The sequence below is a fragment of the Vulpes vulpes genome, chromosome 4, assembly GCF_048418805.1.
Source record: "Vulpes vulpes isolate BD-2025 chromosome 4, VulVul3, whole genome shotgun sequence".
NCBI classification, from domain to species: Eukaryota; Metazoa; Chordata; class Mammalia; order Carnivora; family Canidae; genus Vulpes; species Vulpes vulpes.
The window spans coordinates 131,092,483-131,115,338 of NC_132783.1; the positions used below are offsets into that span (position 1 = coordinate 131,092,483).

General features: G+C 40.5%; 1 protein-coding gene across 2 annotated transcripts in view; it reads left to right on the forward strand.

Annotated features, from left to right (window-relative positions):
* Positions 1-14,716: 14,716 nt before the first annotated feature.
* LOC112933538 (UDP-glucuronosyltransferase 3A1-like) overlaps positions 14,717-22,856 on the forward strand; it is a 55,820-nt gene continuing 47,680 nt past the window's right edge. Inside the window, exons 1-2 of one of the 2 annotated variants that reach the window (XM_072757097.1) lie at positions 14,717-14,997; positions 17,503-17,604. In XM_072757097.1, coding sequence (XP_072613198.1) covers positions 14,907-14,997; positions 17,503-17,604 — 193 coding nt within the window. In that variant the 5' untranslated portion in view covers positions 14,717-14,906. The remainder of the gene's footprint in view (positions 14,998-17,502; positions 17,605-22,856) is intronic. The other variant, XM_072757098.1, reaches the window with a different exon arrangement.

Here is a 22,856-nt window from a genome sequence, read left to right on the forward strand (position 1 = left end):
AACCTTTGTGCCCCATTTAGATGTGAGGAGTCACCCTCATGATGGTGTCTTTAGTGCACAGATAGCAATTGTTCAAAAGTTAAATCAAGGTGGGTTTTTTTAAGACTTTATTATTTATTTATTTATTTGTTTGTTTGTTTATGGGGGGAGAGAATAGAGGGAGAACAAGCAGGGTGAGAGGAAGAGGGAGAGAGAATCTCAAGCAGACTCTGCTGAGTGCAGAGCTTGACACAGGGCTTCATCTCATGACCCTGAGATCATGACCTGAGCTAAAATCAAGTCAGATGTTTAACCAACTGAATCACCCAGGCATCCCATAAAGCTAGGTTTGTTTGTTTGTTTGTTTGTTTGTTTGTTTTAAAGAAATTGCTTTATAACTTTGCCAATGTACAGATAAGGATATTCTCCAATGCTTTCTTTTTCTGTAGGCTTTATAGTTCTGGATTTTATATTTAAACTTATGATCTATCATGAATTAATTCTTGTATATAAATTATTTAGAAGACTATGGTTCTTTAAAATATATATAGATATTAAGTTATTCTTTGGATCTCAAAAGAACCTGCTGGGATTTTGTTTTGGGATAAGCTGAATCTATAGATCAACTTGGGAGAATGGAGATCTTAAGAATATTGAGATTTCAGATCCATTAACATGGTAATATTTCCATTTCTTTAGAGTCTAGTCTCTTCAGTTTAACTCAATTATGCTTTGTAGTTTTCAGTTTCATGGGAATTTTTTGTTAGATTTAATCCTAGGTGTGTGAACTTTTTGAAATCTTTTATATTACAATTTTCAATCACTTTTGCTATTACATAGAAATATAATAACTTTTATATATCAACCTTGAGTCCTCTAATTTTAATAAATTCACTTATTAGACTCTAGTTTTCTTTTTTAGACTATAGCTTTCAAAGGTTTTTAATTTTTTAAAAAGATTTTATTTATTCATGAGACACACACACACACACACACACAGAGAGAGAGAGAGAGAGAGAGAGAGAGAGAGGCAGAGACATAGGCAGAGGGAGAAGCAGGTTCCATGCAGGGAGCCCAATGTAGGACTCGATCTCAGGACTCCAGGATCACACCCTGGGCCAAAGGCAGGTGCTTAACTGCTGAGAGACTCAGGAATTCCCTTTTTTAAAATTTAAATTCAGTTTGACAACATATGGTATAGCGCCCAGTGCTCATTACGTCATGTGCTCTTCTTAATGCCCATCACCCAGTTACCCCATATCCCCAACTACTCCTCCTTTGGGAACCCTCAGTTTGTTTCTCAGAGTTAAGAGTTTCTCATGATTTGTTTTCCTCTCTAATTTTTACCCACTCAGTTTTCCCTCCTTTCTTTATGGTCCATTCACTATTTCTTATATTTCATATATGAATGAAACCATAAGATAATTGCATTTCTCTGATTGACTTATTTAATTCAGCATAATACCCTCCAGTTCCAGGATGCCTGGATGGCTGAATGGTTGAGCATCTGCCTTTGGCTCAGGGCCTGATCACAGAGTCCTGGGATCAAGTCCCAAACAGGGTCCCCACAGGGAGCCTGCTTCTCCCTCTGCCTAAGTCTCTGCTTCCCTCTCTGTGTCTCTCATGGATAAATAAAATCTTTTAAAAAATACCCTCCAGTTCCATCTACATCTATGTAAATAGTAAGTATTAATCCTTTCTGATGGCTGAGTAATATTCCTTTATATATATATGCCACCTCTTCTTTATCCATTCATCTGTCTAAGGACATTGAGGCTCCTTCCACAGTTTGGCTATAGTGGACATTGCTGCAATGAACATGGGGGTACAAGTATCCATTGTTTCACTACATCTGTACTACTGTTTCACTACCCAGTAGTGCAATTGCTGGGTTGTAGGGTAGCTCTATTTTTAGCTTTTTCAGGAACCTCCACACTGTTTTCCAGAGTGGATGCACCAGCTTGCAAACCACCAACAGTGTAAGAGGGTTCCCCCCTTTCTCCACATCCTCACCAACATTTCTTATTTCCTGACTTGTTAATTTTAGCCATTCTCACCAGTGTAAAGTGGTATCTCATTGTGGTTTTGATTTGTATTTCCCTGCTGACAAGTGATGAGGTGCCATATTTTCATGTGCCTGTTGGCCATGTGTAGGTCTTCTTTGGAGAAATGTCTATTCATGTCTTTGGCCCATTTCTTGACTGGATTGTTTATTTTTTGGGTGTTGAGTTTGGTAAGTTCTTTATAGATCTTGGATACTAGCCCTTTATCTGATAGGATATTTGCAAATATCTTCTCCCATTCTGTAGGCTGCCCTTTAGTTTTGTTAACTTTTTCCTTTGCTGTGAAGAAGCTTTTTATCTTGATGAAATCCCAGTAGTTCACTATTGGTTTTGTTTCCCTTCCCTTTAGAGACATTTCTTGCAAGAAGTTACTGTGGCTGAGGTCACAGAGGTTGCTGCCTGGGTTCTCCTCTAGGATTTCGATAGATTCCTGTCTCACATTTAGGTCTTTCGTCCATTTTGAGTTTATCTTTGTGCATGGTGTAAGAATGGTCCAGTTTCATTCTTCTGCATGTGGCTGTCCAATTTTCCCAACACCACTTATTGAAGAGCCTGTCTTTTTTCCAGTGGATAGTCTTACCTGCTTTATCAAAGATGAGTTGACCATATTGTTGAGGGTCCGTTTCTGGGTTCTCTCTTAGGTTCCATTGATCTATGTGTCTGTTTTTGTGCCAGTACCATGCTATCTTGTTGATCACAGCTTTGTGCGACAGCTTGACGTCTGGCATTGTGATGGCCCAGCTTTGGTTTTCTTTTTCAACATTCCTCTGGCTATTCAGGGTCTTTTCTGATTCCATACAAATCTTAGGATTATTGGTTCCAACTCTGTGAAGAAAGTCCATGGTATTTTGATAGGGATGTCACTGAATGTGTAAATTGCTCTAGGTAGCATAGACATTTTCACAGTATTTATTCTTCTAATCTATGATCATGGAATGTTTTCCCACCTCTTTGTGTCTTTCTCAATTTCTTTCCCAAGTGTTCTGTAGTGATTAGAGTACAGATCCTTTACTTCTTTGGTTAATTTTTTCTAGGTATCTTATGGGTTTTGGTGCAATTATGAATGGGATCGATTCCTTACTTTCTCTTTCTTCTGTCTCATTATTAGTATATAGAAATGCAACTGATTTCTGTGAATTGATTTTGTATCCTGCCACATTGCTGAATTGCTGTTTGAGTGCTAGGAATTTTGAGGTGGAGTCTTTTGGGTTCTCTATACACAGTATCATGCCACTTGTGAAGAGTGAGAATTTGACTTCTTTGCCAATTTGGATGCTTTTTATTTCTTTTTGTTGTCTGATTGCTGAGGCTAGGACTTCTATACTGTGTCAAACAACAGTGGTGAGAGTGATCATGCCTGTAGTGTCCTGATCTTTTTTTTTTTTTTAAAGATTTTATTTATTTATTCATGAGACACACACACACACAAACACACAAAGAGAGAGAGAGAGAGAGAGAGAGAGAGAGAGAGAGAGAGAGGCAGAGACACAGGCAGAGGGAGAAGCAGGCTCCATGGAGGGAGCCTGATGTGGAACTCGATCCTGGGTCTCCAGGATCAGGCCCTGGGCTGAAGGCAGCACTAAACCACTGAGCAAATGGGCTGTCTGTAGTGTCCTGATCTTAGCATAAAAATTGAGAGCTTATCCCCATTGAGAATGACATTTTCTGTGGGCTTTTCATAGATGGCTTTTACGATGTCGAGGTACGTTCCCTCTATCCCTCTCCTTTGAAGAGTTTTAATAAGGAAAGGATGTTGTATCTTATCAAATGCTTTTTCCTGCGTCATTTGAGAGGATTATATGGTTCTCATCTTTTATTAATGTGATCTATCAAATTTATTTTCAAATATTGGACCACCCTTGCATTCCAGGGATAAATCCCACTTGGTCGTGGTGTATAATCCTTTTAATGCACTGTTGGATCCCATTGGTGAGCACCGTGTTGAGAATTTTTGTATCCATGTTCATCAAAGATACTGATCTGTATCCCCTTTTTTGATGGAGTCTTTGGTTTGGGGATGAAGGTAATGCTGGCCTCATAGAATGAGTTTGAAAGTTTTCTTTCCACATATATCTTTTGAAACACTTCAGTAGAAAAGGTATTATTTCTTCTTTAAATGTTTGCTAGAATTCCCCTGGGAAGCCAACTGGCCCTGGACTCTTGTTTCTTGGGAGGTTTTTGATGACTGTTTCAATTTCCTTGCTGGTTATTGGTCTGCTCAGGTTTTCTATTTATTCCTGTCTCCGTTTTGGTGATGTAAGTTTCCAGAGCTGCTTCCATTTCTTCCTGATTGTCTAATTTGTTGGCATATAGTTGCTTATAATATGTTCTTAAAATCATTTGTATTTCCTTGGTGTTGGTTGTGATGTTGCCTCTTTCATTCACAATTAATTTGAGTCTTTTCTTTCTTTTTAATAAGTCTGGCTCGGGGCTTATCTATCTTATTAATTCTTTTAAAGAACCACCTCCTAGTTTTGTTGATCTGTTCTACTCTTCTGGTTTCTATTTCATTGGTTTTTTGCTCTAATCTTTATTAATTATCTTTTTCTCCTTTAGTTGAATCTTTATTTGCTGTTCTTTCTCCAGTTCCTTTAGGTGTAGGGTTAGCTTGTCTATCTGAGATTTTCCCACTTTTTTTGAAAGAGGCTTGTATTGCAATGTACTGCCCTCTTAGGGCAGCCTTTGCTGTATCTCAAAGATTTTGAACAGTTGTGTTTTCATTTTCTTTAGTTTCCATGAAATTTTTTAAGGATTTTATTTATTTATTCATGAGAGAAACAGAGAGAGAGACAGAGACAGAGAGAGGCAGAGGGAGAAGCAGGCTCTATGCAGGGAGCCCGATGTGGGACTCGATCCTGGGTCTCCAGGATCATGCCCTGGGTCGAAGGTGGTGCTAAACTGCTGAGCCACCCAGGCTGCCCTCCAAGATTTTTTTAAATGGCTCTTTAATTTCCTGGTTCACCCATTAATTCTTTAGTAGGATGCTTTTTAACCTCCAAGTGTTTGAGTTCTTTCCAAATTTTCTCTTATGATTGGGTTCAAGTTTTTCACTCCATTGTGGTCTGAAAATATGCATGGAATAACCCCAATCTTTTGGTACTGGTTGAGACCTGATTCGTGACACAGTATGATATCTATTCTGGAGAATGCTCCATGTACACCAGAGAAAAATGTATATTCTGTTGCATTAGGATGGAATTCTCTGTATGTATCTCTGAAGTCTATTATTCAAAACCCTTGTTTCTTTTTTTTTTTTATGATAGTCACAGAGAGAGAGAGAGAGGCAGAGACACAGGCAGAGGGAGAAGCAGGCTCCATGCACCGGGAGCCCGATGTGGGATTCAATCCCGGGTCTCCAGGATCACGCCCTGGGCCAAAGGCAGGCACTAAATGCTGCGCCACCCAGGGATCCCCTCAAAACCCTTGTTTCTTTGTTGATCTTCTGCTTAGATAATCTGTCCCTTGCTGAGAGTGGAATGTTGAAGTCTCCTACTATTAATGTTTTGTTATCCATGTGTTTCTTTACTTTGGTTATTAATTGGTTGATATAATTGGCCTTTCTTTAAATATGCTATAGTATATATCCCTCTTCATCTCTTACTTCAGTTTTTGATTTACTAATTCATCTGAAATGAGGATTGTTACCCCAGCTTTCTTTTGAGGGCCATTTGCATGCTAAGTGGTTCTCCATCCCCTCATTTTCAGTCTGAAGGTGTCTTTATGTCTAAAATGAGTCTCTTGTAGCTAGCATGTGGATGGGTCTTGCTTTTTTATCCAGTCTGATACCCTGTGTCTTTTCACTGGAGCAATTAATGTTCAGAGTAACTATTGAAAGATATGAATTTAGTACCATTGTGTTACCTGTACAGTCCCTGTTTCTGCAGATTGTTTGGGTTTCTTTGGGCTCCTTATTTGCTTACAAGATTCTTGCAGAGCTGGTTTGGTGGTCACATATTCTTTCAGTTTCTATCTGTCCTAGAAGCTCTTTATCTCTCCTTCCATTCTGAATGACAGCCTTGCTGGATAAAGTATTCTTGGCTGCATGTTTTTCTTATTTGGTACCCTGAGTGTACCATGCCAGCCATTTCTGTCCTGTCAGGTCTCTGGATAGACCTGTTGTTAATCTGATGTTTCTCTTCCATTGTATGTTAGGAATCCTCTTGTCTTGAGCTGCTTTCAGGATTTTCTCTTTATCTCCGAAATTTGCAAGCTTCACTATTATATGTCAGGGTGTTGATCCCCACCCCTGCTTGTGTTCTCTTGCTTTCTCTCTTCATCTTTCTCTGTCAAATAAATAAATAAATAAATAAATAAATAAATAAATAAATACTTGAAAAAAAAAGAAAAATATTTTAAAGGATAAACTGGTCTCATAAAACTCGACTGAAATGGCACCCTCTTGTATTTCATGAGGTTATGTTTCTAGAGGTTTCTTTTTGAAAGCTTTTTGATTCTGAATTCAATTTTTGTAAAAAAAAATAAAATAAAACTTTAATGAGCTATTTAAAGCTACTTAAAATTTCTAATTTTTTTAGTGTCAGTTCTTAGAAATTGTTTTTAGTCAAATAATTTGCTCACCTCACATATCTGATAACCAGATATTTCATTTTTCATAGATACGAAGTGATACATGGGAACTGGGAGCTCTGGAACAATTGGTGCTCTACTCCAGGTATCTTATCAGTTACATATGCTGCCTTGTCAGAACCTTTTTCAACCCAACCCCAGGATATATAGATAGCTCCAGTGAGGTGCACCCTTCCACATTAGTGCTTCAGGATTATGCAGGTCACACCCTGCATTAGTCGTCCTTAAAGTGTGGTTCTTAGCCCATCTTTGTCAGGTTCACTAGAGATACTTATTAAAAATATAGATTCTAGGCCCCACCCTAGGGTGAATCAGAGTTTCTAGGTTTGAATCCTAGTAATTTGCATTTTCAACAACACCCAAACTGCATTTATATGGACTCAACATTTGAGTCTTTAAGACTGACTGTGAGACGACCACTATTTTTTATTCTTTCCCTCCATAGTCTCTGCTGAATCCCAAAGTGAACTAACAAACTGAAAAACATTTTCACTATCAGTTCTGTCTGTGAATATTCTAAGAGAAAGATGTAATAATCATCATTCTTTTCAAATATTAGTCCACTTTGATGTTGTATAGTAGAAAAAACATGGACTTCAGAGTCAGACACAGCCTGAATTGAATCCTGGTTCTGCCATTTATTTGATATATTCTCTTCAACAAGTGCTTTTTCTTCTCTAAGCCTCAGTTTCTGGGAGTGTAAAAGAGCTATAATCTTAGCACTCAGGATTGTTCAAAGGATTGGATATATGGTTTTTAAAAATTGCATTTTAAATTAAATTAATTAACATATAATGTATTATTGGTTTCAGAGGTACAGGTTAGTGATTCATCAGTCTTATATAATACCCAGAGCTCATTACATCATGTGCCCTTCTTAATGTCCAATGCCCAGTTACCTCATCCCCCATCCCACTCTCCTCCAGGGACCCTCAGTTTGTTTTAAGAGTTCCATTGCAGTACCTGACACATGTTGGGCATGACTAAGTGGTATTTGTCTTTGTTATTACTATTGTTACATCTCAGTTAACAAGGACCACGAAACCAGACACATGCCCCTCAGTTGGTTAACTGGGAGGCAAAGATCCAGCTGCTTCTGTATTTTTGATGTTTCACATTACAGCCTGGCTTATAGCTTTCTATACATTCTTGAGAGATTTACCATCATATTTTTCATTAGGTCCTCCCTTATCCCATAGCAGCCACTACCATTGGGAAAGCAATGAGCTCAAGCACATGAGAAGTGGATGACTCTGGAAGCACAGAAAAAAGGAGAGAGAAGAGATGACAAACTCTCTCAAAAGTATACCCACAGAACATCATTTAGAGAGAGTGGTGGTTGGGATGGACACAAATACCCATGAACTTAACTTGCCTTGTGGCAAAGCCCACATAGGTCACTGGAAACCTTTAGAAAAATGAGAATTTGAGATCATATTGTATCGTTTTGCCACATGTGTCTCTCTGACCATCTTCTAGCACTACATATTTTTGCTGCCTCCCTAGCAGTGGTAGATGATATCCAGCTCCTCCTAACCATTCGGAAATCCTGCTTACTTCCCAGTGTCCTCTGGGGGAAGCCCATTGTGCAGGATGGGGGAAGCTGTTGACATGGTCCTCTGGAGGATACTATCAAAAACTTTCCCTGTCTTCCCTCCTGATCCACAAGAGACAAATTTGAAATTCACCAAGTTATAAAGCCTGCAGGGAGAGGATATACCATTCCTGTGATCCTGGAGAAAAAGGATAAATCAAGGCTCAGAAAAACCTCTGTCTTCCAGGCCATCCAGCACAGTTGATGTTAGCCTACGGAAAAGAAAGGTTTCCATTTATCCTAAACAAGAGAAACACAGAGAGTTCAGATGTGTGCTTCATGAATGGTATAACTCTTCTTTTTGTTCTCTCCAGGAATTTGAGAACTTTATTGCCAAATTTGGACATGTATGTTCTGTTCTTAACACTGGGCTTCATGATGTACAAACAATAGGTTGAGGAAGACCTAATGGAGATAAATGCTGCCTTTGCTCCCCTTCCTCAGGGTGTTATATGGAAGTGTAAGCCTTCTCATTGGCCCAAAGATGTCAAATTGATAGCCAATGTGAAAATTGTGGACTGGCTTCTTCAGAATGACTTTGTGGGTAAGGACTTCCTCCTTCTACAGACAGAAGCCATTCTGCCCTTCTCTCTCTCCACTTAATTTTTCTTTAGGGTTTATTGCACCTGTCACTCCTACCTGGGCACTCCACCATCATTGAAAAGGAAAGCATCTGTTAGCAAAAGGCAAAGCACCAGAAAAGATGGTCACTTTGGGTTCACTTCATTCATTTGTAACCCAGGACCATTTATCTGTAGCACTAGTGATTTTCAAATCCTACTTTATGCCTTGGACTTTCCAGTGTGTTCTTACAACTGCCAGAGGTCAGTGTCTGCAACTCTGGGCATGAGTGAGTGATCCTTTTCCCAGAACTGTGGAAGGCTATGCTGCCCATGCATAAGACAGTCTGGAAGTTGGGACACCTGAATAGCTCAGCGGTTGAGCGTCTGCCTTCAGCTCAGGGTGTGATCTCAGAGTCCAAGGATCAAATCCCACATCGGGCTCCCTGCATGGGGCCTGTTTCTCCCTCTGCCTATGTGTCTGCCTCTCTCTCTCTCTCTCTCTCTCTCTCTCTCATGAATAAATAAAATATTTTTTTAAAAAAGTGTGGAAGTTCCAGTTAATTGAAACTCTTGAGAGCGACCCTCAACCAGTGGTTATTGGAATTTAGCATGCAAAAAATTCCTTTCCTCTCTTGTGGGATAATTCTGAGTCATGTCTTTTGCACCGTTTTGCAGTTTTTCTGTGGAATTAAACTATTGTAGCTGTTTTAATGACTAACTATATAAATATTCTCTGTATCAATTTCCCATTTCTATGCCAGTGTTCCCAAGTATTTTCCAAATAAACAAATCGTACTCAATTCCTTGTCTCCGTGTCTGATTCTGGAACTGCAATGGACTGAGCATTTCCCCTAAATTCATATACTGAAACCCCACCCCAATATTATGGTATTTGGGAATAGGACCTTTGATAGATAATTAGGTCATGAGGAGAGAGTTCCTGTGAATATTAGTACCCTTATAAGAAGAGGCCAGAGAATTAGCTAGTTCTCTTTCTACTATGTGAAGATACAATGAGAAGTCAGGGGCCTACAAGCCAGGAAGAGTCTTCACCCAAAGCCAACCATGTTGGCATACTGGTCTCAGACTACCCAGCCTCCAGAACTCTGAAAATTTTCTTTTGTTTATAGGCCACCAGATTTATAGTATTTTGTTACAGCAGCCAGAGCTGAGTAAGACAAACCCAAAATTGTCTCTTCTTCTGAGCTCTCTTCAAAGTTCCAGAAAGCGGCCCTCTAAATATGTGCAGACCCTCCCACCCACAATCTTCCCTCCCAGAACTCCATTGCAGCTACAGTATCCCTTCCTTCAGGGCGCACCATCTCTGTTGGCTACACATAGGGCCTACAGGTTGTTCCACAGTTTCTACTTTCATGAAATCTTTCCATGACACCTGCTTTCTAAAATAGGGTTATAAGCAAGTCAAATGGGACCATAAAAGTTGTACTTAGCCTTAATATGTTTTTGTGATTCAGGCAGCTGGATATGTGGTGATTTCTAAGACTATTGTTATTCAGGAAAGGAATTCCATCCCCTTTTCCTTTCATAGCAATGGACCTTCCTATATATCATGGATCACTAGAAATTAAATTGATTACTAGTCATAAAAGTTCAAAAAAATAATGACTTAAATATATAAAGGGTCTATTTCCCTCTCATATGAAAGATGGCTGGAGGTTGGAAATGTGAGTCTAGAATGGAAGTTCCCTAATGTCAACAGTTTCCTAGCCCCCTCTTACCTTCTGGCTAGCCACTCTTGCCTGTTGCTTCTATCACAACGTTTCATCTTGGGTGCTATGTGCTCACTGTAGCTGGAGCCAGAAGATATGTGCTCTATGGAAGGAAGAAGGAGGAAAAAAAGAATTCTGTGTGAAACAGGTGGAATAATGGCTCCCCCCAAATGTCCACATCTTAACATCTGGAACCTATAAATATGTTAGGTTACATGGCAAAAGGGATTAAGACTGTAGTTAGAATTCAGATTGCCAATCAGTTGACCTTAAAATAGGGAGATTATCTTGGTTATCAGGTGGGCCCAATGCAGTCACAAAGGCCCTTTACAGTTGAAGGAGAGGAAAGGCAGAGAAAGATGTAGCTACAGAAGAATGGTCAGAAAGATGCAATGTAGCTGGGTTTGAAGACAGAAAAGGAGATCTGAATCAAGGATTGTGAATCTCTAGAAACTGAAAAGGCAAGGAAATTAATCCATCCCTAGGGTCCCCAAAATGAACACAAGCATGCCAACACTTTGATTTTAGCCCATAAAACTAACATCATATTTCTAACCTACAAAACTGTAAGACAATAAAGTCATGTTGCTTTAAGCCACCAAGTTTGTGGTAATTAGTTACAGCAGGAATTAGAAAATCTAATAGTGCATGTCATCCTTGAAGGCTGTAACTATTCAGTACCTCCCATTTACCTTACATTAATCAGAACTATGCCACATCATGACCCCTAGTTACAAAAGAGGCTGGAAAATGTAGAGGTTTTTCCTTTTGTTTGTAAATTGGGTACATTTCTATTCCAAATAAAATTGAAGTTTGGCTAGTAAAACAGAATGGGAAAAGGAATATTAGGTCAGGCTTTGATCGGAGAAGAAAGAACACTATGAATTATACAGAAAAAAAATATTTTTCATAGGTGCTAGGCCTTACATATTTGTGGCACAGGTGGAACAGCCCACGTAAGCTTCTAGAGATTTAAGTAAGCTAGATTGGCTGTGAGGAAAAACAAAGAGAGGACACTGAGAATGAATTGGAATAAACTGGAACCAGCAAGGATGACCTGGGACTTGTGAGATTGATTAGAACCCATGTATGTCTCTCATACCTCCAACCTCAATGTCCTGGGGGACCGATAAGAGAAGCTGGCCCCTTTTCACAGGGCTGCGTGTGCACCTGGCCCAGGATTCACAGAAGCTGAAGGAGGGGGCTGCAGGATGAGGGCAATGGCTCCACACCAATAGAGGATGTGTTTCCATTCATATGTTCTTTAATTTCTTTGGCTAAGTTAATTCCTAAGTATTTTATTTTCTTGATGTTATTATAAATAGAATTGTTTTGCAGATTTGTTTTCAGATTGTTTATTGTTAATATAGAAATGCAATTGATTTTTGTGTGCTTACTTTGTATTCTTGCTATATTGCTGAATGTATTTATTAGTTCTGACAGGTGTGTGTGTGTGTGTGTGTGTGTACATAATCTTTAATTTTCTACATGTAGGATCATGTCATTTGTGAGTAGAGATAATTTTACTTCTGCCTTCCCAAAGTTTTTTTTCTTGCTTAATTGCTCAGGCTAGAACTTCTGGTACATTGTTGAATAGAAGTGCTAAATCATGCATCCTTGCTTTGTTCCTGATCTTAGAGAAAGTTTTCAGTCATTCATCATTAAGTATGTTTGCTGTGGGTTTTTAATTTATGGCTTTTATTATGTTGAATTTTTTTTTATCATGAAAGGATGTTGAATTTTGTTGAATGCTTTTTCTGCATCAATTAAGGTGGTCATGCGGTTTTTTTTCCTTTATTCTGTTAATGTGGTGCGTTACATTGATCAATTCTCATATATTGAACCCTGTTTGCATTTCAGGATACTTTCACTTGTTACTGGTGTGTAATCTATTTTATGTGCTGCTGAATTTGGTTTGTTAGCAGGATTGACCCTTGAACAGCATGGGGGTCAGGGATGCTATTCTCTTACCTAGTAAAAAATCTGCATATATTTTGATTCCCCCAAACCTTAACTACTAATATCCTACTGTTGATCCTATCCTACTGTTGACTAATATCCTGACTATTTGACCTCACTTTCTATTCATGATAGGACTGGAAAAATGAGTAAAAGTATTGATGTTGTCTTTTACTTTTGGAAAAGAGAATTACCAATGTGGAGATGGGGACGATCAGAACAATCCCTGTGATGTATTGAATTGAGATATCAGTATAAATTATAAATTGATTTTTTGTAACTAGGTCATAGACATAGCTACAGCATCTATAAATAGAGAATATGGGTTTTTGATATCTACATCTATAAACATATATTTCCTAGCTCTGTCCACTGAAAGGATTTTAAACAGTGGGGCTTTGTTAGCAATGAGCACACCAAGCAACCATAAAGGTATTTTTTGGTCTAGTAGATCATGAACTCCATGAAGACAGGGACTGACTTAGGCACAGCTTTACCTTTCAGCATTAATTTGGATTCTGTGCATATAGGAATCTTTATAAAATTAAACTGTTTATAGGCACCCAGCTGATAAATTTCAGGGCCAGATTATAATTACATGAAAACTAGCCTTCTCTGTGCAGACTAAGCTACTGAGAACCTGTCATCTAGTGTTGTCACCACCCCTCTGTCTCTGCTAACAGGTACAAATCAGCAGCAGTGGCTGCCAGCATCATCAGACACTCCTACCCCTTAACAACCCCCTGTCCCACATAGGGGCTGGTGGGCTGGATCTACCACACCCTCCAGACAGGGGCTGCAAAATATCTCAAGCCCCACACTTTCCAACAGCTGTGGCATGAACAACGCCTTCTTAATATCTTCTTATTCCTGCTGGTGGGCATCTGGGCAATGTGTGGCTACTGAGTATGGTGGTCAAGTGGCTGTGTGGGGCCAGAAAGCTGAAGAAGGCCTGATACCAAGTGTAGCCTTGAGGGACAGCGTATGGTGGTGGTGGTGGTGGGGCTATCATTTCTTATTAAATTCCCACCAGTTTTGGCAATTCCTGTTCTCCTCATCGTATCCTTTTGTTAATTTTGTTGCAAATTCCTGCTCATTGGCTTCTTCCTAAAATCAGAATTCTTTATTCAGCTCTTATGGCCTCTTTATTTGCCAGTCACCAAGGGCTATTCTGTGATTTTGTCCCAGGGTAATTTTGACCAGTGACCTTGGAGCCACCTTCCTTGTCATGCCCTTCTTTGAGGCACTGAGCTTCAACCATTCCAGCCTCTGTGTCCAGGATCTTCTCAGCCTGTTTCCCTCATTCTCACCTCTACCACTTGGAATAACACCTAAAACAGGTACCTACAATTTTTTTTTTTTTTATTTTCTATTGCCTCTCCTGTAAGCTCTTGTCAAAGCTGAGAAAGCTACATGTAGCTCTTTGATCAGGAAAGGAAAAGTTTCCAAGAATTATCCTTCCCTTTTCCCTGGAAAAGAGACTCTGTCCTCATTGCCTGGAATTCTGTTCCTGGCCACTAAGGCTGTAAGGAAAGCTGCACTGAAAACCTTTACAAGAGCCAGTCTTCCTCTGAGGATAGAAAACCCAGATATGCCTTCTGGGGTTTGCGTGCCTGGTCCTTGCCAGGGCTAATGTGACAAAGAGGCAGAATTACAAGACATCCTCAATTTGTGCCTGTCGAGACAGGATCCTCAGTCCTATTTCATGATGCTCATTTGGAATTACAGTGTCAGCTTTGGAGGTTCAAACCTCCAGGTAAAACCTTGGAGGTCTAAAGTTAGGGCTCTAGCACCTTGTCATGAATAAATGACCTCCCTAAGAGGTCTTCAGAACCTAACCCAGGATCGGTAGGCCAACTTCTCTTGGGGATTTGCCTCTAGAGAGTAGACACAGACTACTCCCAGGGAGTCGCATCTGTTGAGATTAGAAGCCTAACAGGGATTCTAAGCAAATACCTAGGGAAATGGAGCATGCAGATGACGGTATGAGGTTAACAGAGCAGTTAGGAGGTGGGAAAATTCGTGCACGGGTCCCCCAAATGGGGATGGGTGTGAGTCATCTGGAGGTGGAATTATCTTGGAATCGACTTCTAAGGTCCGCACATCCCTGGTTCAGAGTACCCTCTCTGCGGAGAGCGTGGTGATGACACGGACAGGGACAGAGAGGGGTTAAGGAGAGCTCACTGACCCCTCCTTCCCACTGCCCGAGGTTAGGGAGGGTGAGGCCAGATTAGCCAGTGGGGCGAGCATCCTGGGAGGAGGAGCAGAAGGGCAAGAAGCCACGAAGCGGAGAGAGCACAGGCGGGGCCCGTCTGTCACTTCTTCCCCATCTGCCCGCCAGCACTTTCCTGGGCTGCGAGCCGAGCGTGTCCCCAGGGCGCACGGGGTGCGCGGGGCGCGGGGCTGCGCTTCCCGGCTCGCCCCCACGACCATGGCCCGGCGCGCGCTGCTGCTCGGCGGCCTCCTTCTGCCGGGGGTGCTGCTTTCCGAGGCCGCCAGGATCCTGACCGTGTCTTTGGTGGGTGAGTGCTCGGCGGGAGGACCGACGGGCGTGCCCCCGGCACTCGGGGTTGGCTCGCACGCAGCTCCGGTCCCAGCCTCTCCCTGCGGTTGTCCCGACTGGGCTGGAGTCCCAGGCTACGCGCCCGAAGACGCTCCCCGAGGGAATACAGCACCTCCTCCTCCTCCTCCCTCTCCCCACTGGTTGGCTCTCCGAGGCCCGGGATGGGTCCAGAAGGTTGCGATCCCGCCCAGGGCCGGAGACCCCCGGCCGCCTCCCCCGGGGCTCCGGCTGCGTGGTGCGCAGCGACTGCCAATGGGCACGGTGGGAGCGTTTGCAGGCCCTCGCAGGTCAGGGCCGGGGGCTCCGGGGGCACCGCCTGGGAGCCAGGGTGGAGCAGGGGACACCTAGGAGGGTGGAGTGCTTTCATCCAGAGGAAACCTGGAGTGGGGGCCAGGGCTGGGACTGGGCCCTGGACATTCGGGTCTCACGCGCGAGGCTGCAAGTGTTTGCAGGATTCGGGGGCGGGGGGTGGCTACTAATTCTGCGTTTTGTGGCCTCGGTTTTACCTCCGTTACTTTTGCATGGAAGGGAATAGACGACGAAAAAGAAAAGGGATAAAGGGAAGAGGATCAGGATCCAGGGTCATCATAAGATGAGGCTTTCCCAAGATCGCATCTCCACCCGCAGTGGGGGCTCTTTTAGGTCACTTACTGCGTGCAAGTCACTGGGAATTAGATTTTAGAGCTCGAGGGAATCATGAATAATCTCATCTAAGCCCCCAGAGAGTCCCCCACCCCCCCAGTAGGAAACTCAGAGCACACGAGGCCTCCCTAATGGCACATACCAGGGATTTAGTTGGGGTTTCTTCCCCAAGACCAGCGCCTCCACAGCTTCCTTTCCCACGCACTTTTCAGTGGGGATTAAAAAACAAACAAACAAACAACAACAAAAAAACCAAATTGGATAAATAAAAATAAAATCTTAAAAAAAAAAAAAAAAGGGGGGCAGCCCCGGTGACCCAGCGGTTTAGCGCCTGTCTTCAGCCCGTGGTGTGATCCTGGAGACCCGAGATCGAGTCCCACGTCAGGCTCCCTGCATGGAGCCTGCTTCTCCCTCTGCCTGTCTCTCTCTCTCTCTCTCTCTCTCTGTCATGAATAAATAAAAATAAAATCTTAAAAAAAACACACAAAAACCAAAACAAAAAAGAATAAAACAAAACAAAAAAAAACTCTTTAAGAGACCCTGTAACTCCTTTTGAACTCTTGTTTTTTCTGTTTTGATTGTTAGTGGCAGTGACGTGAAAGAGCTCCCTCACCTGTTGAAAGCCGGTGACGGTGACCCGGGCCTCGCAGCAGCGGGAGCAGGTGCCCTTTGGAGGCGCCGGAGGCCCCGCCTCTGTCCCAGAATGCACCGGGGCACCGCGCCCCACAAGCATGGCGGCTTCCGCGGGCGGGCTCCTCCCCTCTCTCGGGGCCTTCGTCGGGTTCAACGTGAGCCCGAGCAGGCCCGCCGAGGCCGCAGGGGCTTGTGTTTTGCGGAATCCGTGTTGCCTCGTGCAACACAAGCATAAATATTCGAGACCGGACTAAGCTCCACGGATACACGCGCGCCTGTAGTCCCGCGACCCCCCCGTGACCCGGCGTCACGGCCGCACCTTCCCAACCACCCCGCTTCCCGGTCGAGCAGGGTCTCTCCCTTCCCTCCTGACCGGGCTCTCTCTGCTGCGGAGACTCAGACTCAACAGAAATGACCCGTGATGGCTCGTGATTTTAGGCACTTCTTGCAATGATAGAACCTGGACCTCCCTGCCCATCAAGCTTCTCTTTCCTTGGGGTCCCAGAAGTTTTCTAGGAGGGTGATGTCCCAGTCTCCCCTGCACACAGGATCCCGTAGTTCTACCTCAGTTACCCTCAATGCCTTAATTTGATGTTGAGCAAAATGCAGGCCCCAACTGAGAAACCTCTTGCCAAGTATATTTGACTCACAAGGATTTTGGCTCTAAGCGGTGGCTCAGCTTCCCTCTGCTCCAATGGCTCTTTCTTGGACTGATACTCAAGTTCCCATGTTTCTGACTCTTACACAGCATACATTTCCAAAGGAGAAGATTCCAGAATGAACTCTGATTAATTGCCCTTTAGGAACCATTCACATTCATACACAGCACGGTGCCAAACTTTCTACCAGTACAGTTATTTCTTTAGGACACATTGTCTCCATAAGGCCTGGCTAAAATTTGCATGTACTTAGGATCAGGAATTCTTTAAGGTGTAAACAGAGCAGCTCATCACACTGACGTTTGGTCATTTTTGTGACCTCAGTTACAAAGAGGATGATGGAGGTTTGCCACGGTCAAGGATTTGGGCCAGTTGGGTGGGAGATGGACAGACTTACTGATGAAGCTCATCTTCCTCCACTCACCATGAAATTTCTGTTTGCTAACTCTCATCTCCTGGATCTATCAACCTATCAGCTTCAGGCACGTTATTCTCAACATTACAAATATGAAGTTGTACATTGTTCCTAGGTGGAAGCCATCATCTACTGTTGGACCAGGTGTCTCAGATTCTTCAAGATCATCATCATAATGTCATCATGCTTCACCAGAAAGGAAATTCATTGATAACAGGTATCTTTCCCCACCAATTCTTGATTTCTTCTACTCTGTGCATAGTATAGAATAAAACAACGATGACTTTTGCTTAGAAAAGTATTTTTAAAATCTAATTGGACTGAAAGAACGAAAAATGTGTGTGTGTGTGTGTGTGTGTGTGTGTGTGTGTGTGTGTGTGTGTTGGAAAACTTTCCAAGGGGTTGGAAAACTTCTTGGCTCTGTATCCCAGCACTCCACACTCTGTAGTCCCATATTTTCCTCCCTTACCTTGACTTCCACTTCATCCCAAGCAACCCTCCATATAGTACAGATTATTTTGGTAAGTGGTACTTCATAACGGCATGCAAACACATGAACAGAAGTGTTCAGGCAAATATATGATTTTCTTTTCCTTTATCACAAATTACTCTTCTTTTTTATTTCATAGATTACATTCTCCCTTTATGATATCTGAAATCTAAGAAAGCTTTCTTAGGAAGTCCCTTATTTATCCAGCTAAGATCTATCATTGAGATGATTTTGTTCTCTTGAAAAATCAACGACTGCCCAACAGTTTGTGTGTAATCATGTTGGACGTTCTTAACTAAATCACTGAATCCAATGAATTTTAGCTAATATGAGCAATAAATCTGGTCTGTTGACAGACAAGAAAACAGCAGCCCAGAGAACTGAAATGGTTTGCTCAAGGTGATATGGCAGGCTAATAATAATGTTGGGTGGATTTAGGACTTTAAGTTTTGGATTGCTCAGTCTGATGTCTTCTCAGGCTTTGATTAAAAAAAAAAGATGCAATTTTGAGCAGCAGCTTTGAAGAATAAAATTCTGAGAAATTATTATTATTATTATTATTTTAAATTCTGAGAAATTATAAAACTTTAAAGGTGATCAGTCTTTGTTAATTCAGATTTTATTAAGACAAGTTCTTTTCTGTGAAAATTTCTTTTAAGATTCTTATAGTGGTGATATATACACAGCATAAAATTTGCCACTTAAACATTTGCTTTGTAAGTTTAGTGATGGTAAGTACATTCACGTTGTTGTGCAACCATCACTGCCATTCATCTCTAGAACATTTCTATCTTCACAAACGGGAACTCTGTACTGATTGTATGGTAACTGCCTATTACCCCTTGCCAGCAGCCCTTGGTAACCATTATTCTACTTTATTTCTCTAATAATTTGACTATTCTAGTTACCTCATTTAAGTAGAAACATACAATATTTGTTTTTCTGTGTCTGGCTCATTTCACTTTGCATAACATCTTCAAGGCTCATCCATGCTATAGTATGGATCACAATATCCTTCCTTTTTTAGACTGAATAATGTTCTATTATAAGGACATACTACATTTTGTTAACCCGGTCATCTGTTGATGGACATTTGGGTTGTTTCCACCTTTTGGGATATTGTGAATAATGCTGCTATGAAAATTGGTGTACAAATATCTATTTGAGTTCCCACTTAAAACCATTTTAATCACCTTCTAGATTAGGTTCTGCATCCTTCACTGAACATTATTTATATGTATATCTTTTTTATATCTGTGTTTACCACAGACATGATTAAATAGCTGTAGTATATTAATTTTCAAAGTAGTTATTCTTAATTTTGAAAATTGCAATTAAATTTAATTAAAATTTTAAATTAAATTAAAATTTTAATTTGATTAAAAAATAATTTTGGTAGTTCCCATGAATTTTCAGAAACCGATAAAAGCGACAGACCTTCTAACCCTTTAATAAATATATGTACATAAAAATCTATAAACAATTTGAAATCATGAATCCCTTCAATTTTTTTTATTAGTTTCAGAAGTAGAACTTAGTGATTCATCAGTTGCATATAATACCCAGGCTCATTACAAGAAGTGCCCTCCTTAATGCCCGTCAACCAGTTATCTCTTCTCCACATCCACCTCTCCTCCAGCAACCCTCATTTTGTTTTCTGGACTTCAGCATCTCTTATGGTTTGCCTCTCTCAATTTTCATCTTATTTTATATTTCCTTCCTTTCCCCTATGTTCATCTGTTTTGTTTCTTAAATTCCACATATGAGTGAATTCATATGGGGTTTGTCTTTCTCTGACTTATTTTACTTAGCATAATACCCTCTAGTTCCATCCACATTATTGCAAATGGCAAGATTTCATTCCTTTTGATGGATGAGTGATATTACATTGTGTGTATATATATAAAACATCTTCTTTATCCATTCCTCTGTCGATGGACATATGGGCTCTTTCCATAGTTAGGCTTTTATGGAGACTGCTGCTATAAACATTTGGGTGCATGTGCCCCTTTGAATCACTATGTTTGTATCCTTTGGATAAATATCTAGTAGTGTAATTGCTGGATCATAGGGTAGCTCTATTTTTAACTTTTTGAAGAACCTCCATATTGTTTTTCGGAGTGGCTGCACCAGTTTGCATTCCCACCAACAGCATAAGAGGTTTTCCCTTTCTCCACATCTTTGCCAACATCCGTTGTTTCCTGAGTTGTTATTTTTACCTATCCTGACTGACGTGAGGTGTATCTCATTGTGGTTTTGATTTGTATTTCCCTGGTGCTGAGTGATGTTGAGTGTTTTTTCATGTGTCTGTTGGCCATTTGTATGTCTTTTTTTGGTCCCTTCAGTTTCATCCTTAGCTTCCAGGTTTAAGAGTCTAGAGTTTCTTCTAGTATTCCCCAATCATGGCCATTTTTGAGGCTTTGAAACAGCATATTAATTCTTTACCTTAGGAATAGAGCTTGACTAGATGTCTGCAAACAGGGAAAAAACACATGATTGAGTAATTATTTTTGACCTGATGCCCATTTCAGTGTGTTGTAGCATTTGAACCTTACAATGTGTTCACTCCTTGTTTGGACACATTTTCCCATATTGTTCATTCATTACTACTTTATTTTTTATTTATTTATTTATTTATTTATTTATTTATTTTACTACTTTAATAAAGAAATGGTATCAGATTGAAGAAGCAAAGATCTTCAATATTCACATATACTGTGGCTCCAACCAATGTCAGGCATTATAATTGGGCTATCAATAGAGGCTGGAAAAATATTGAGAAGTCTGATAGAATAAATCTAGATTGTCTTGAAGAGACTATTGGTAGAAATGTGGATTTTAAGAATTCTGTTGCAATATATACAAATATGAAATCATTATGTTTTAAACCTGAAGCTAATATGATGTTACATGTCATTTGTATCCTAATGGAAAATATAAGAATTCTGCTACTGAGGACCAAGAAGGAAGTGAGGAGCATGGTAGAGAAAATCTATATTGTCTGAGACAGTATGTAAACCATCATAAACACACACCTCTAGTAAAAATATAGATATTGAGGACTTCTTGCTTCTTATAGTAAAATGTGAGAGGAAAGAGATAAATTGAAGGAAAAACCATTAATCATAAAGAAATGAGGACTTCTTGATTTAGGAAATTCTCAGCCTATCCAGATTGCAAAAGATTCTAAAATTAGGAGATTCACTGTTAGGAAAGAGAAAACCAGAGTTGTGGCTGGATAGCCTCTTGCGGTTGCCTCTGTATGGTCAGAATATTCAGTCTCACAGAGCTCTTTAAATGTTAAGTGTGTGAATCATGAGTCCCTTCAGCTCTGTTGTCTGAAGCCGAAAGTAGAGATGAAATTATTTTTAAAGATCTGTGTAGTAGCTCTTGTATAGCAGAGTGAATTCCCATGACATACCCAGAAGATCCATAAGGTCCTTGAGAATTTTATACCAGGATAAACACTACCAATTTAGACTGAGAAAGACAGAGAAAAAATGACATGAAAGAGGGCCATTGAACTCCCCCAAGGTAAGAAACATAAACTATTCAGCTGAGAGCTCACGCTACCTTTTATGAAGAACAAATGAAGTGTCTGAGTGTGAACCAGTGAGTACAGAGGGTAGAACTTCCAAGCTTCAGGGCTGAGCTTCAAATCACAGCAGGTTATTTCCAGTTTTTAAAACCTAACATTGTCTGCCCAGTTGGAAGTCAACATGTCTTAGGACCAGAAATTCATACTTTCCTTCCATTTTGTTCCATTTTGAATGATAATTATCTATAACTGGCATCTTAATATTTCTTGTAAGCAGATAAACTGTTTCCTAATTTCATAGGTCCACAGATGGATCATATCCAGACTGTCCCACCCATACCTGATTGAATTATCTGGATAATATAATTTGGGACATTCAAGCTAATGATATTTAGATGAGATTTTGAATTATGAGTTGATGATATTATGGTTTGAGACTTGTGGGAATGTTGGGATGGGATGATTGTATTTTGTATGGGATATGGATATGAGTATTTGAGGTCCAGCGAGCAGAATATGATGGTAGAAGGTAATGCCCTCACCCAAAGAGATCCTCTAATCTTTAGAACCAATGAATATGCTACCTTACATGGCAAAGGGACTTTGCAGATGTGATTAATATAAAGATTTTGAGATGAGGCGATTATCTTGGATTATCCATTTGGGCTCTATATAATTACAGGAGTCCTTTTAAAAAAAGAGAAGATTGGGGGGATGGGATAACTGAGTGATGGGTATTAAGGAGGGCACTTGATGTAATGAGCACTGGATGCTATATGGAACTGATGAATTGCTAAACTCATTATTAGTGAAACTAATAATACACTATATGTAATTAATTGATTTTAAATTAAAAAGAGAGAAGAGGACAAGAGAGTAAAAGAAGGAAATGTGATGATGGAAGGAAAAGTCAGATGATGGGTGATGTCATTTCCAGTTGAAAGGAGGCCATGAGCCAAGGAATGAAGGCAACCATTAAAAGATGGAAAAAACAAGAAAATGGATTATCCTTTAGAGCCTCCAAAAGGAACGCTGGCCTACCCACACCTTTCTCTTGTCCTAGTGAGACCCATTTTGGAAGTCTGATCTCCAGAATTATAAGATAATAAATTTGTTTTGTTTTAAGCAACTAAGTTTATATAGTAATTAACTATAGCAGCAATTGGAGACTAATACTGCTATCACAGGTAGTCTAGACAACTCCAGGAAGCATGGGAAGAGGTTGCTGAAGGCTTGATAATGAATGCAAATGTAAGGGGTACTAATGACAGTGCCTACTGTATTGCAATTTGGACCAATTCTAGATCTTTTTGTTATTTGACATTATTCAAAGTGGGCCAATTTTCAAAATTAAGCATAAATGGATGTATGTATAAATCAGAAATATATTGTCTCCAGATTGAAAAAAGGCTTTAAAGTTGTTGGATTTGTTGAGATTTTT